At 34.5% G+C, this 16,239-nt stretch overlaps 1 protein-coding gene across 5 annotated transcripts in view; it reads left to right on the top strand.

Moving 5' to 3' along the window:
- Positions 1-13,554, top strand: part of SIPA1L1 (signal induced proliferation associated 1 like 1) — a 162,183-nt gene extending 148,629 nt beyond the window's left edge. For all 5 annotated transcript variants that reach the window (XM_039334177.1, XM_039334187.1, XM_039334196.1 and 2 more), the window contains 6 exons: positions 351-516; positions 5,628-5,850; positions 7,373-7,519; positions 9,437-9,551; positions 10,547-10,625; positions 11,559-13,554. In XM_039334177.1, the coding sequence (XP_039190111.1) occupies positions 351-516; positions 5,628-5,850; positions 7,373-7,519; positions 9,437-9,551; positions 10,547-10,625; positions 11,559-11,702 (874 nt within the window). In that variant the 3' untranslated portion in view covers positions 11,703-13,554. The remainder of the gene's footprint in view (positions 1-350; positions 517-5,627; positions 5,851-7,372; positions 7,520-9,436; positions 9,552-10,546; positions 10,626-11,558) is intronic.
- Positions 13,555-16,239: the final 2,685 nt, after the last annotated feature.

Genomic DNA, 16,239 nt, shown 5'->3' with positions numbered 1-16,239 from the left:
TTGGTACAGGGATTCCCAACAGCCACAAAAAGGGGACTTGAGAATCACAGGACGCCTTGGAGCCACGCTAAATTTCAGTGTCCTTAAGTGTTGAAGGTATTGTGAAAGCCTTCTGATTGGTGGTGGCGAGACTAGGGTTGCTGTCATTATCATGAGTTTATTTCTTGTAATATTTGTCCTTGTTTATTTATTAATACTAAGTTATTAAAAATAGTTATTAATACTAAATAAAACTCAGTTTTTCCAGCTGTCTAAAACATCCACGTTTCATTTAAACTTTCTCTAAACCAACAGATGCATTTTGTTTGTTTGTGTGTTTTGTAAAGATGTGTTTTCTTTTCCTTTTTAAGGCGACATCAGAGTGATGGTAATGAAATGGCACATCCTAGGTTGCGTGCATCAGCCAGAGACCTTCGGGCCTCACCAAAGCGAGCGTCTAAATCAAATATTGAAGAAGAGTTGAAGAAGTTAATAGACCTGGACAGCCCAACGCCTGACTCTCAGAAAAACTTTAAGGTATGGCTTTCAGAATTATAAGATGGACTTGTGCTGAGAAATGCATTCAAAGATAAGCTGGTAGTTGTATAGTTCATTGGAGATATGATTAAAATCATAGATGAATTCACATACTCAGCAATATGAAATGTTATAAATGGTTTTCCAGATTTTTGGGCGGCTACATATATTAACTAAGTCTGCTCAGAACACATCTTGGATTCTATATTTTGGGGCGGTTACATATATTAACTAAGTCTGCTCAGAACACATCTTGGATTCTATGGAAGTACTTAAAACAGTTGTAATGAATAGCACTTGAAGAAAATACCCAGATTTCTGAGATCTCTGCATTGAAAACCACTGGATTAACCCTTTGTGCTCATCAGACTAAATGGTTTCCACAGCAACCATGCAAAGGAGGGCGCATGAAACTTCTTTCTTTGCTTGTCAAAATCCCAAATGGTTTATTAAAACTTGTAAGGATGAACAAGTGGGTAAAGATTATTTTTCAAAGTTGTCTTTAAAGCTGATGTGAAAAAAAAATTACTGTAAGCAAGGATTTCACCATCCCTCCCACGGTCTTTTTACTAGCTTTATGAATATTCCTTTCATGATTTATCAAACAAGTTGTTACTCTTCCAAAAAATCCCTCTTAAGTTAAATGATTGATTATTGCAGTTACTGGCTGGTAAATGTCTGTTGTGAAATTTTTTATAATCAATATAATCCTCTCTATTTAGATGATAGATGATTGCCATTCCATTAAACAAATGCTCTGCCAAATGTATGACACAATTACTATTGCTAGCCTTTCTTTAAATATGCCTCCTCTTAATAATTAAGGATAGGTCCTTGAAAAAAGGTTAGCTGTCCTCTGCAGAGCGTATTGGGTTTTTTTTTCCCCTTTTCATTTCCTTTTCCCCCTTTACTCTCATTTAGCTTTTACTCTTTCCCAAAAGGAAAATAGGGTGATAGTAGTCAAGTTTTTTTTAAAACTAGAGAAGTTTAATTGAGGCACTGGGCAGGGTCTCCTCATCTTCTGTTGGCAGATTCTCTAGAAAAGAAGAAAAATGACCAAGGAAGAAATATTTTTGCAGCTGACAAAAAAAAACTTTATGAAGTTCCTTTACTCTCCCTATTTTTATGTTTTAACTCAGCCATATTTTAGTAGATAAGAACTCTTATGACATGTGTACAATATGATGCACTGATTGTTTACCAGATTCCGATATTGCCCATTTTATTTTCGCTGAACACATATAGTTGAAACGGGAGTCTCAGTCCTTATTTTTAGACAAGATAAAGTACACACACACAAACACAGACACACATATGGCTTAGTTTTCCTTTCTTTAAAACAAAATCTCTCCTTTCTTAGAAAATCCTGTTAGTTTTATTCCATCATATTTCAGTGCTTTCAGAACATTATTTGAAAGTGAAGCATATACTTTTGAACACGTTTTCTATTGGCAAATTATTTAGTGAGTATCTGATTTTGAGGTTAATTCTTATTGCAGACTTAATCAGTGAATGTCTAGGTGAACATACTTCCTAGTTATGAAACAATATTTGGAACTGATGATTGAGAAACTTTGGTAATGTACTCAGATATAAATGTTCACATCATTATGTAACATGCAAGGGCTAATTGCAAAAAGCTTCTGCTACAGCAAATATCAAGTTTTTATTATATTTTAGGGGATCTTTTAAATCATGATATTTTGTACCAATAATGACCACTGTATTCTGTGGGATTTCAGTATACAGACCACACTGAAAACATTTGAATCATAGCAATAAAAACAAATATTTTGAAGTCTATTTATGTATTTGTTTTTCTTATTGTAAAGAAATGATTGATAAGAAAGTATGGAGTAGTGCTATTCTAGCCATTGTCTAAGGAATGTAGTACATTTTATTTATTTATTTATATTTTCTATTTCTTAATTGCCTATTTCCCTCACTGAGGGCCTCTGGGCAATGTATAATATAATCAATAAAATTAACATTAAATAGAATTAATTTTAAAATTAGAAAAATAAAATAAAATTTCAAAAGGTGAAAAACTCCAAGATGGGAAGTTGTTAATAGAGGCAAGGGGCGTTCTCATGGGGCTAGCCACCCCCATAATTGTGTGGGCCTCCGTGCAAAGCCTCACAACCAAGCACATAAAAATATTTTAAGGCTTTGAATATCTGATGTCTCACCCCTGTATGAACTTATTCAAGAATAGACTACAACTGAATTAAATAAATGAATAAGATTTAGGACCCGCTGAAATTATTTTGTATGCCACGGTGCATAAATACAACAATGAATGTTGTATTTCTGTACTTTTTCATCTTAAAAGTAAACCTCATTGAATTCAATACAACATTTTTAATGTACATTCAGATTCTACATTTCTTTGAATTCAGGTCTAAAATGATGTGAAATGTGGGAACATGATAATACTACTTTTCTTAGCTTGTTAAAGCAGCCATGTTTTTTCCCCTGGGATCGAATAGCTACCATGTGATTCCTGGAAAAGACAGATGTGCTTTAAAGAGTTATAGATACTATCTTCATACCGTAGTGTGAATTTTAGTAAGAATTCTGATTTTAATGACAAAATCTAATACAAACTAAACTTAGAAGAGAAGAGAAAGGATAAAAGTGCAAGGAGAAAGAAAAGAGAAAATGAAAAGAAAAAAAGAAAAACTACGATAAAGAATGAGAAAAATATGTAAAGAAGTAAAATATGTAAAGAAGTAACTTCCAACCTTCATCACAACATGTATAAAGAAATTTAGTGACTCTTTACTCCCTCTAAGTTTACAAATAATTATCTCCTCATCCTCTAGTCTAGGCCATCCTTTATCTATAGACAAATCTATATAGAATCATCTTTTCAGTCCTGGTGTCAGCAGAAAGTCCATAAAACATTGCCAGGAGTAACAACATAGATTGTTTTAACCTTGTTCAAATACACCAATTTTATATCCCTTCTTTTTACTTCTAACAGTCTTAATCGCAGGAGTTGATTTCTCTTCTTCTCTCCTTTGTTCTTTGTTCCCTCACCCCTGTTCAAGGCTTTAATAAGCCTTTTTTTTTTGGTAATTCAATATGAAAACAAATGTCCAGGTCCCTCTCTTGGTTTATCATTTCTATTTTCCTTTTGAATTTTAGGACATCAGCCAATTTCTTTCGTAGATCAGTGAAATATACCTTTCCCAGTCATTCTCTTGGCCTGTCAGTTGTAAATCTGACTTTGATACCTATACACCTGTAATTTATTCAGTAATATCTTTGTTACATAAACTGCCGATAGAAACAGGCATAATTACTGACATGGTTGATAGTGTGGCTATTACTTTCTAATGCTTTTCTTCAAAAGTGTCTTTCAGTATTTTCATTATTATAATGTTTTTTGTTTTATAAGCTTGCATTTTTTCCCCCACCTAAATCTTTAGTCCCATCTAGGGTAAAGTTTTCAAATCATGACATTGCTTATCTCTGTATGCATTTCTTCAAAAAAGCACCCACAGCACATCTATTTCCTACAAGAAGTTGTTCTTTATAATTAATTCCAAAGTCTTATTGTAAGTTTAGTATTCCAAATTTATCTGGAGTCTTAGCCTGTATGTAACTTTCTAAGAACAAAATCTTGTTTAGCTTCCTCTGTTTATTTCAATTTCTTTAAGTTTTTAAGCTAATAATTAATTTTTCTTTTGTTCAGAGTTGAAGATAAATCCATCCAATAAAGACTTTTCAAACCTGACATTCTGAAGGTCCCTAACAGTTTTAAAATGGTTAATAGACAATTTCTAAAAATGATTAGAAAGTGAAATTTGTGAACCCAGTGTCCTTTAAAAGTTTGTGCTACAGTTACAAGCAAGATGGCTAATTCCTTCATCTTCTGATGTTCACACCTGAGGAAAAGGGTTGTCGTGCACTCTTGTCTCAAGGAGCAGCCATCTGACACACATGTGGATGATACCCTGTGCTCTCCTTGTCTGGAGGGGTTCCAAGGAACCAATCTGCTCACTGGTTCCTTGATCTTTGTTGTGGTTGTTGGCTCCACTTTCACTGAGCGATGTTCAATTCATCATACCTCCTCCAGAAGTGATATTTATTATTAACTTCTGATAAAAAATAATGATTAAAAATCAAGTCAAATAAATAACACTATAATCCTAAGGAAGCTGAATAAGGAAAATATCTCAAAACTTACATGCACCCAAGCATGTCTACAGCTTAGGCCAGGGGTAGGCAACCTTGGCTTTTTTATGACTCGTGGACTTCAACTCCCAGAATTCCTGAGCCAGCATGGCTGGCTCAGGAATTCTGGGAATTGAAGTCCACGAGTCATAAAAGAGCCAAGGTTGCCTACCCCTGGCTTAGGCTGAAAGAGTTGTCACAGCATACCCAAATCATTGGAGTTCGATGAAAAAGACAGTTCAACTCATTAATTTGATTGTGTGGTCACAATTTAATTAAACTTAATTTTGAAACTGAAGGTCCAGCCTTTGCTGCACTATCATATAATGCTACCTTTTTTTATTTAAAAAAAATGAGATAATTACCAGAATGAATTGTTATTATCTCACAGCGTACTGTCACGGACAGAACATTGTCAGGTAAAGGAAGAGGAAGCTGTGTCAGCATTTAGGTGTAGAGATACCCAATTAATTGTTGTTGTTGTTTTTTTAAATGTCAGACTTACCCAACAAGTATCGGTGCACAAGCGTAAACCTGTTTCCATAAAGGGAGTGTCCTCCTACCCTTTAAGGATTCTGAGGCTTCTAAAATGCTTCTAGTTTGGGAAATGCCATACAATAATAAAGCTCTCTCTTTTATTTATGCAGCCCCGGTTAGTTTTCAGGAGATTAGGATACCATATTGTTGTCAGCATGAGAATAGCACTTTAAAAAACCGTAGTTTTACAGTTTTCCAATATGTTGATAAGAGACTTTTCTAGACTTTTTCTACAGCGCAGAATAACAAGAATGCTCACAGCAAGCGTTTAATTGCTGCAGATTAACTGTGCCCCTAGAAATCATCGGAACCCAACCCATGATATTATTAAAGAGTGGCTCATTTTTAAAGGGAGGGTTACGCATTCTTGACTGGTGTTCTTCTTCTTTCAGTCTTCATTCCCTAGCACTCCTATTTCAAGGCGTGCCTTGCAGCGAACTCTGTCAGACGAGAGTATTTATAGCAGTCAAAGAGAACATTTCTTCCCCTCACGAGCTTCTCTTCTGGACCAAGCTCTTCCAAACGATGTTCTTTTCACCAGTACATACCCTTCTCTCCCCAAGTCATTACCACTAAGGAGGCCATCATACACATTGGGAATGAAATCCTTACATGGTAAGTGAAATGCTGCATCTAAACTAACTATGTATGTTTTAGTCTTGTTTACATTACCCTTCTCTCCCCAAGTCATTACCACTAAGGAGGCCATCATACACATTGGGAATGAAATCTTTACATGGTAAGTGAAATGCTGCATCTAAACTAACTATGTATGTTTTAGTCTTGTTTACATAATTATTGTTATTGTTATTGTTACCGGTTGCTGCCCTTTACTTGTAATTCTCAAGGTGGTGTACATAATGCTTCAACATCCTATTTTCCCACAGCTACTCTGTGAGGTGGATTGAACTGAAAGAAAGGGACTAGCCTATTGGCTTTCATGTCTAAGGTTAAGACAGTATTTGTAAGCTGCATTTATATTTATGGACAATACATTTGGCATTGTTCGTTGCTTGTATAACTTTGGAATGTAAAATAGTGTAGTCTACTGAGTTCCCTTTAATTGTTAACATTTTAACTAATTTGGAATATTGGATACACTTTTTCAAAGGAATGCTGCTTGATATATTATTTTTAAGAAGAGACTGGACAGCCATTTATCTGAAATGGTATAGCCGGGGTTGGACTAGATGACCTCCAAGGTCCCCTCCAACTCTATTATTATTGTTGTTGTTATTATTATTATTATTGTTGTTGTTGTTGTTACTCTTGTGCTCTTTATTTTTAGAGCCCTTTGGAGCCATGTCCCACTGAAACAATTTGATCCAGCAATTGGAAAAAAACTGTTTTATCTGAAAGTGCTAAATATATACAGTAACTTTGACATAGCCTTGCTTGAATTATCACACATACTTGAATCATAAATAAACTCGCCAATTGTTATTAATCTTTTAATAATAAATGGGATGCATTATAGTAAGGTTATGTGGTAACATTTTTAGAATAACAAAACAAACGTGGCACATAATTTTAACCAGCCATTGAGGAAAAAAGGCTGGGGAGAAAGAGGGGCTGAAAAAGGGAGCCTTTTGAACTCACAGCTAAAGTAAACTGTACATTTTCTGAAAACGATTCACATGTTTGGTGACTATAGTAAGCAGAAGTCAAAAAGACCAGTTATGCATCATGGTCAGTCATTCTCTCTCAGCTCAATCACCTCACAGGGTTGTTGTGGGGTAAATAGGAGGAGAAAAGAGTATTATGTTCGCTGCCTTCAGTTATTTATAAAAATAATAAAGGCAGGATAAAAATCAAATAAATAAAGAAAACTTAGGATTTAAAAAATTGCTGGTTTTTTTTCTGATTGGCAGAATTGGGGAATATATCCTTGAGGGGTAATTCTTCATCGGTAGCAGGCAAGGCCAACTTTGAAGATTTGTTTCATTCCATTCAGTCTTGGTTCTGTCTCCAAATGAAGAACTGGGTTATTTGTGTTTAATATGTGTCTTAAATGCTTCTTTCTTTCTTTCTTTCTTTCTTTCTTTCTTTCTTTCTTTCTTTCTTTCTTTCTTTCTTTCTTTCTTTCTTTCTTTCTTCTCCTCCTCCTCCTCCTCCTCCCCCACCCCTTCTGGTTTAGGAGAGTTCTCTGCCTCTGACAGCTCCCTCACTGATGTCCAGGAGCAGGGGAGGCAGCCAATGGCAGATCCAGGGCTCATGCCCTTGCCTGATTCAGCTTCAGATTTAGATTGGTCAAATTTGGTAGACGCTGCCAAGGCCTTTGAAGGTAAGAGTTTGCAGTTCATTGTTAATGATGCGCACATACCAATTTACAAGTCTTTATCCGATGTTTATATCATTGCTTTGTATCTTAAGGCTCTGAGATCCACATTCATTTTCATTGATGTCCAATTGTTGAAATACTGTTTGCTTTCTTTTGTTTATATGCTTCAATTATTATTAGTGTTACTGAATTCAGTCTCTGTTGTTTCACTATAAATACTACAATTGCATTTATAGAAATGCACAGTTGCAAAACATAACTTTTCCCACCAGGTCAGAAAGATTAAAAGGTGTCATGACACCAGTAAGGTTAGCGAAAATGTTTTAAAATGTCTCAAATAACTGTTGGAAATGTAAACAAAAGCCAGGTACTTACTACCATATCTGGTGGGTATGTCCTAGTGCAAAGAAATTTTGGTCTAAGATTCATATATGGCTGGAAAAGATGACTAAAATGCAGATGGAATTTCAGCCAGAATTGTTTTTGTTAGGAATACTAGGATCTAATTATGGGAAAGACAATGAGTATTTAATATTACATATATTGATAGCTGCGAGAATAGCATTTGCCCAACATTGGAAAAATGAAAATGTACCATCGGATGAGATCATAATTAGGAAAATTCTAGAATGTGCAGACTAACCTTAGAGATTAAAGAGAAAGAAGACTCAGTTTATTTTAAAACATGGGAAATTTTTTTTATCAACGGTTAGCAAAAGGAGTTAACGAAAAATGATTCTGAAATTTATTAAGATGATTGATGCTTATTGATTAATTGATACGCTTTATAATTATTGTTATTTTTGTTGACTACAGCTACTTATTATTATATTATCTATTTCCACTGAATACTTGTACCCGGATGATAGTTTGTTTGCTAAAGCTTGGAATGTCATTGGGGGCAACCCCATTATTGTATCTACCCCCATCCCAATCCCTTCCCTGAGCACTACCCTGAATCCCATTACCTATACCGATTGTTTTTTCCCCATACCTTCATAAAACTTAATAAAATACTTATAAAAAAAGAAAGATTAAAAGGAACACAGAATTTTAGGCTATATTTTGGTCACTGCTAAAATGTGTCACCAAAGTCATTTGAGAATACAGGTAGTTCTTGACTTACAAACATTCATTTAGTTATAATGGCACTGAAAAAAGTGACTTATGACAGTTTTTCATATTTATGGTCATTTCAGCATCTCCATGATCACATAATCAAACTTTGAATGCTTGACAACTGGCATGCATTTATGACGGTTGCAGTGTCCTGGGGTCATGTGATCACCTTTTGGACCTTCTGACAATCAAAATCAGTGGGGAAGCCAGAGTCACTTAGCAAGCATGTTATTAACTTAATAACTGTACAGGGGGAAATACACTGGGCTGTTTGCATAGCAAACTCAGGGATGCCAAGACTACATTGCTTTTGATGTGTATTCCCCATTGTGTCCCTGATTACTCTCTTGTAATCCCTTCCTCTCCAATTAATGTAAGAGAAAACATTAATCTCTTCTTGCTAATTAATCCTCTGTGTGTGTGTGTGTGTGTGTGTGTGTGAGAGAGAGAGAGAGAGAGAGAGAGAGAGAGAGAGAGAGAGAGAGCATTCTGAAAGGCAGTGGGAAAAAGGAATGCACACTCATGGTCATGTGATTTCCCACTTAGCAGCCGAGCTGCCAATCTTAATTGTGGTCACTAAAGGAAGACTACATATACGTTCATTAGATTCTAGAAATTACCTGACCTTACTGAGGAGAACAGATTATATAGTATAACTCAATGGCAAAAGTGTAAGAAAGGAAAGTTACCAAAGGTAGATCTTCAACTGCTGTTACTGATTTTAATTTTACTGTGATATATATTTTACTGTAATACTAATGAAAAGAAACTTAGAATATGTGTTTGTCTTTTTCTTTCCAGTCCAGCGAGCATCCTTTTTTGGAAGTAATGATGAAAACCATAGGCCCATCAGTGTTGCCTCCAGCAATGATCAGACTGAAGACCAGCTTCCTGCGCAGATGAAGCCTTACACTGGGTAAGTGATCTGCTGAACCATCATGACTCTGTTAAGAAGCTGGGGAAATTGTTGTGCGGTAGAATCTGTAAAACTTACAAATTTAGAATATATGCAATCTGACCTATGGAAAACTGAAAATGTGACTTCAGGATCAGGAAGTGGTTTACTACATTTCTGGATATTATTTTAAGTAATAACATTATCTAAGAATATGACGTTTATTTCATTTAGTGATTGTGTAATTAATAGAAAAAAAGAGACATATGTTCTAGGCAAATTGGATTTTGTTGTAATATTTACAACAAAGTACATTTACTGCTTTTAAGTCTTAAAAAGGTATAATATCAACTCTAGAAAAATTGAGCTGAAAATTATAAGTTACCTGAAAGTACTGAAGTTATTGTCATCTTATGCCGTATATTTTTGAAATTCCTACAATTAATTGTGGAAAATAGAATATGAAATCAGTAATTGCTTCCACTGAGTAAGTGCTAATTCTTCTTGTTATCTGAACATTGATTAAAGATGAAGTAAGTTTACCACTGAACTAAATTCTGCATTCACGCCATAAAAGGATTGGAGAACTAGGAGACTGCTCACATTCTGTAAGCAGAATTTGCTGAATGAAAATGTAATATAACCATTCCTGACATGACTCAGCAGGTTGAAAATATTCATTGCTATACCATGTGATGATGAATATAAATGTTTATGGGTTTTTTTAAAAAAAAATAAAAGTTAAAAAAATGAAATGAAGTATTTTGTTAAATTAGCTTTGTGTGCATGTGTATTCTGACAAACAACTACTAAAGAAATTTTCTCAAAATTTCAATAGAATATATTAAAATTAGAACAATTAAATATTAGACTCTCTCTAATAAGCCTTTTCATGGCTTATTTGTCATGATGCAATTCTAAATTATAATTAAAAAATAAAAGTACTGCATAAAATAATTAAGAAATAAATATTAAGAAAACTTAGCAATTCGGTTTTTGTTTCCTTCTCCTTGCAGTAAAGAATCTCCTCCTCTTGCTTCTAAAGTGAACCAGCTGGAGAGTATGCTAAGAATATTGCAGGAAGATTTAAAGAAGGTAATTATATTTGTTTCAGTATCAGCTTGTATTAAATATTCAGTTTGGCTTTCTCTCAGTTGGTCACGTGATAAATTTGCTAGTCATTTAAGAATGACCATTAAGTCTTGAAGATATTACTGTAAACTATAGGTGTTCCAAACACTGTAGTTATTTTACAAAGTAAGTGGTGTCCAGTCCAGTAACGTTTGTAACGATTTGATGAATCCTTTGTGTATTGCATGAAGATAATTGTATAATAACCATTTTCCCTCCATAATAATAATAATAATAATAATAATAATAATAATTGTAGTAGTAATAGTAGTAGTAATAGTAGTAGTAGTAATAATAACAACAACAATAGTAGTAGTAATAATAATAATAATAATAAAGTTGGAAGGGAACTTGGAGGTCATCAAGTCCAACCCCCTGCTCAGGCAGGAAACCCTACACCATTTCGGACAAATGGCTGTCCAGTCTCTTCTTAAAAACTTCCAGTGTTGGAGCATTCACAGCTTCTGGAGGCAGGATGTTTCATTGGTTAATTGTTCTAACTGTCGGGAAGTTTCTCCTTAGTTCTAGGTTGCTTTTGTTATTTTCTCCAGTTTTTCATCAATTTAGCTGTATCCAGGGATGAGTGAAACCATCCTTTCTTTTTTCTAACAGTAACATTTGATACATTATATTTTAAATGAATTTTGAAATCTTACATTTCAATTCTCCTCACTTTTCAGTACAAAGTTCCAGTAGATTTTGCAAACTATAAAGCTGAATGTCTGCATAAATTTCAGTGAACAATTTTTCCACCCTGTAATGCACGGGTTCCCAACCGGGAGTGCTCGCATGATCAGTTTGGAATATCTTTGTAAGAAACATTTGAGTTTATGGTGCCAGTAATATTTACAGTGTAAAATCCACTTGTGATATCTTGTGTTTTTATTCTTCTCCCAGGAAAAAGAAGACAAAGCCAGTCTTCAGGCTGAAGTACAACATTTACGGGAGGATAACTTACGGTTACAAGAGGAATCGCACAATGCCTCTGAAAAACTGAAGAAATTCACTGAATGGGTTTTCAACACAATTGATATGAGTTAATAGCACATATGAAACAAACGCATTGGCAAAAAATATCTCTGGAGTGGGACGTAGCTTTAACACCATCCCAAATTATACAAACCCAGTCAGAGCACTTTCATATGTTTCATATTAGGGGTACCTTTTTTGGTTTTCCTTCGTTTCATTTTAACATATCTGCAAGCACCCAGAATTATTGCAGATCAACTATCAGTGAATGCCTTTTATAGGAAAAGAAGAAAAAAATAATTTTAAGGGAAATAAAAATTTAACTACTAAAATGTGAATGTCTTTAGATTTTTTGCACATTCTCTGTACCTGTTCTGTATAAAATTACTTGGAAAGTGGACCAGAATAACTGTCCATTTGCCTCTAATTCTATTCATTACTTTGTATAAGTTTCAGATTAATCTGCTTCATTCTGCTTTAGTAAATATTTCAACAAGACTTATTTTTTCCAATGCTTAAGAGGTTGTTAACTGTCTTGTGTGTCTCTTAAGAATGCTATCTCCACACCTGTTGTACAGAATCATTTCCCAGAGAATATCAGAATGTGTACACACATCCCATTTGTGTATAAATTGTAGCTAGCACAAAGCTATGGATATGTCAAGCTATCCACTTCTTTTTTGCACATCTATATAAATTTGATGCTCCCAAATGAAACAGCTTGAGATAAACATTGTCAAGTAGATATATTAAACGCATATTTCTTCTCTGGAAAAGAGAAAAAAAATGCTAGTATTGTAATAATTATTCTGCCTTTTACCAGCCAGGAATATTTCTTTCAGTGGTCCCTTCTAATGATTGAATTAATTTTTCATAAATACTTAATTCCTGCTGTCTGAGAAATTATTAATAGCTTTCAGTGGCTGCTATCTCTTAGCACCTTTACTTTTATAGAGATATTTTATATATATGCACACACAGATTAAGAAGTTAAAAATGCAAATCTATATCTTTTATTCTGTTTGGCATAAATATGGCATAAACTAATTTTCAGTAGTTTTCCAGTTAATGCCTCAAATGAAGTAATAATTGGACAACTGTTATTAAAACATGCAAAGTTCCTTCTTTCCCAAATTTATCTTGATTATCATATTTTGGATTTTTCATTAAAACTGACTATTGTTAAGTATGTGTGGTGGGAGGCTAACTTACCATAAAATGTCACACCTGCAGGACTCTTTAATATTAGGGTGGGGAGGGAAACATGTGTATGCTGCAGCCTGTTAAACAGTGTTTCAAGTGACATATGGTGAATTTTAGTTTGTGATCTCCACTGCATGCAACTGTGATAATTGCTCCTTGCACATTTCCACACTTAGTAAGAACAGACCATGTCTGTCAGCCTCATAAACTCCTTTTTCCTTTGTTCCGGCTACCATTCTTTGCTGGAACTATTCTTAACTGCTGCCATTGAGTCTTCCTATCCTTCTTTGATATGCATTTTCATAATTCTTAATAATTTACAAATCCACATGGTTTGCTTTGACCTAAAGCTTAATGTGTGGGGATAATCCCATTGGGATGTATTTCTGATGATATCTGGGCCATCAAAGAAGATTGATTTGAAAAGTATTTCTGGAGTGCTTCTGCTAGAATATATTTAAGTTGGGTTTTTTTCCCCTCCCCTCCAAGTAACTTGTATGAAGGAGATCTATATAATGCCTGAGGAAATTTGTAAATGGGAAATATTGCTAACAACTCTAAGCATCCTGACTTTTTTTCCCCGTTCTCTAGTTTTTTTTTAATATTGGGACTTGGGGCAGACTATTTATTAGAGTTTTGCAACAGAGTTCTTGTATGAAGCCGCTAAATGGCTACTTGTAAAAAAATTCTGACAATAAAATTCATTTTAAAAACTCTTCTAGAAATAATGTTTTGTTTGTTTTCATTCTTCAAATACTGATTCCTTCTATGCCATTGACATCGAAAACCACAAATGCAAAAATTAAAAACCATTGAGAGATTTTTTAAATATTTGCATCAAATCATAAAGTTGGATAGGCCCATTTATCCCATCATGCATTACTAAAATACATTACTATAATCTGAATTAACACCTCTCAACAAATATATCTCTAGTTTTGTTTGAACACATTCATTGAAGAAGACCCCAGTATCTCTCTAGATAATTGCTCCCCCTATCAAGCTTTCTTTTAGTTAAAAATCTGTTAAAAAAAGGTTCTTAACTAAAATTTAAATTTTCCATTTTGTGCTGCACATTCTAGAATGTTGGAAGTCCTGGTTTTGACTTATTTGACATTCTTTTAGCTATTTGAAGAGTAATATATATTCCCTCCTGGTCATCTCATGGCTAACAATGCTTAACTACTTTAATGTTTCTTCATATAACTTAATTTCTTGTCTCCGATTTTCTTCATTGCCTTTCTTTAAATCTGCTCCACTTTCTCTGAATCCTTCCATGAGGGGTTGTCCAAAAGTAGACACAATACCTGATGGGGAGTCGGCTAATGGAGTGTGAGGTGGAATTTTACTATGATTTGGAATCTATACTTTTGTTGATAAAGCCTATTTTTTTTCCTTTTTTGCAGTTATAGAATTTTTCATCACTAGAAGGTGTTACTTCTGTTTTCTGAAGACTTATGGTTATGGCATTAAGCTTACCAAAGAAAAGGACAATATTCTATCCTGAGTAAATCTGCAAATAAATAGAACTGTTCTCGAGTACAGTGCACTTTAGATAAGGTGGTCATAAAGCAAAAGAAACAGTCAAACAGTGAAATGATGAACCCAATGTAGTTCTAATGGAAATAAATTATTCATATGTTTTAGCAAGTATTTTGGAAGTCATTTCTGTTTATCGCACGAAAGAAAGTTACTTTTAAAGACTTGGCTTCTTAAAAGTGTTTAATATAAAAAAAAATAATAGACCTGTTGCCCAATTTAGGCCACCATTACAATCCATTAAAGCAGTGTTTCTCAACCTTGACAATTTTAAGGCATGTGGACTTCAACTCCCAGAATTCCACAGCCAGCAATGCTGGCTGTGGAATTCTGGGAGTTGAAGTCCACATGCCTTAAAATTGTCAAGGTTGAGAAACACTGCATTAAAGTGATTTTAAGTAATATTACTCAGTTAATTTTTCTTGCACTGGAGAAGTCTCTTATTTCTCCAATCCTTTAGTTTCATCTTCCTTCCTTGGATGGAAAATTAAGACACCTCAGAAAAGAAAGGGCCAGATCCTATAAACGAGTAGTTGGGTGGGTTGGAAAAAGTCGACAAAAGTCCAGAAGTCTTACCAGATAGGAAAACAAAGAGCAAAAAAGTAAAATGTGCAAGCTGCCTCTTACAATAGAACATCATATGAATTGACATAGGCAAGCCTTGTTTAAAGAACAGAACAAGCATGTCCTTAAATATTAGTAATCCCTAAGTGGGGAGAAGAGAGGTAGAACTGGGCAGGCCACCAATAAGCCTGAAGAGGACAACTCCTCAAAATTAACTTGCAATATGGCTGCCAATGGGAGGTGTCTCTGAGATGCCCTGCTAATCTCTTTCTGATTCACTTCTATTTTTTACCTCAGGAATTATATTTTTAGAAGGCTGAGAATAGCATGTTTTATGTATATGTCAGATTGCAACGGCATAGCTTAGCAATGTTAAGAATGTGGGTGGAGAAAAGATTGCAAACATGTTAACCTCAAGAATATTAGCTATAAAATCAATGTAAACAGGCTTCATGAGCCTCTGGCTCTCTAAATGCTGCTAAACTATCATTTTCAGCCTCCCATGCTTTTGGTAACGTGATTGGGGCTACTAGGAGATCTAACTCAGTAATACCTACATGACCACAGATTCTCCACACCTGACCTAAAGGATCATTTATTTACAGCCTACTATTAGAATGTTGGGTTTTCATCATTTGGGTTTTCAATCTACTGCTTTGCTGTTGGCTTCTGACATCTTTCCAATCAGAATGCAAGCATGTAACTCATGAGGCTGAAAAGCTCTAAATAGCTGTCCCAATATATGGTTGTGTTAGTTTAGCATTTTAAAAGTAAAACAGTCTTAGCTCATAAGGCAAACATGCATGTCTAATAGTAACAGCAATCATATTCTTGTACTGTAATACACAGATCAGAAGTGCAGAAAGAAAGCAGAAAAAAAATATTAATGAATCCAGCTATTTACTAACATTATACAACATTTGAAAGAAATGCAGAAATGAATGGACTAACAATGACAATTAAAGATAAGACAGAGTCAAACTACTATGAAATCTGGGGAACTTTTTATGATTGGCTGAAAAGAGAATACGGTTAAAAGATAGTTAACATCAATTTAGATGGAAGAAGAAGGTGCAGATAAGGAGGGAGACCCAGGCGACACAGTATTGAATAACTGGAGGTTGTATAAATATTTATAGAAGTATATATTGAGAAGGTTAGATAAATAGAAGTATTAATGTAAGAGAAAATTAATCTTATTGTATATAATACAGATAGGGAAATTTGGAGAGAGGAGTTGCTCGGACATTACCCCTGAATTGTATCTGAAGAGGGATGAGAGGGAAGAAAGGAGAGGAGAGAG

This window comes from Crotalus tigris, unplaced genomic scaffold, assembly GCF_016545835.1.
Source record: "Crotalus tigris isolate CLP2741 ecotype Arizona unplaced genomic scaffold, ASM1654583v1 scf7180000017545.3456711, whole genome shotgun sequence".
Classification (NCBI taxonomy): Eukaryota; Metazoa; Chordata; class Lepidosauria; order Squamata; family Viperidae; genus Crotalus; species Crotalus tigris.
The sequence above is the reverse complement of the archived record's forward strand: the minus strand, read 5'-3'. Positions and strand labels throughout refer to the sequence as shown.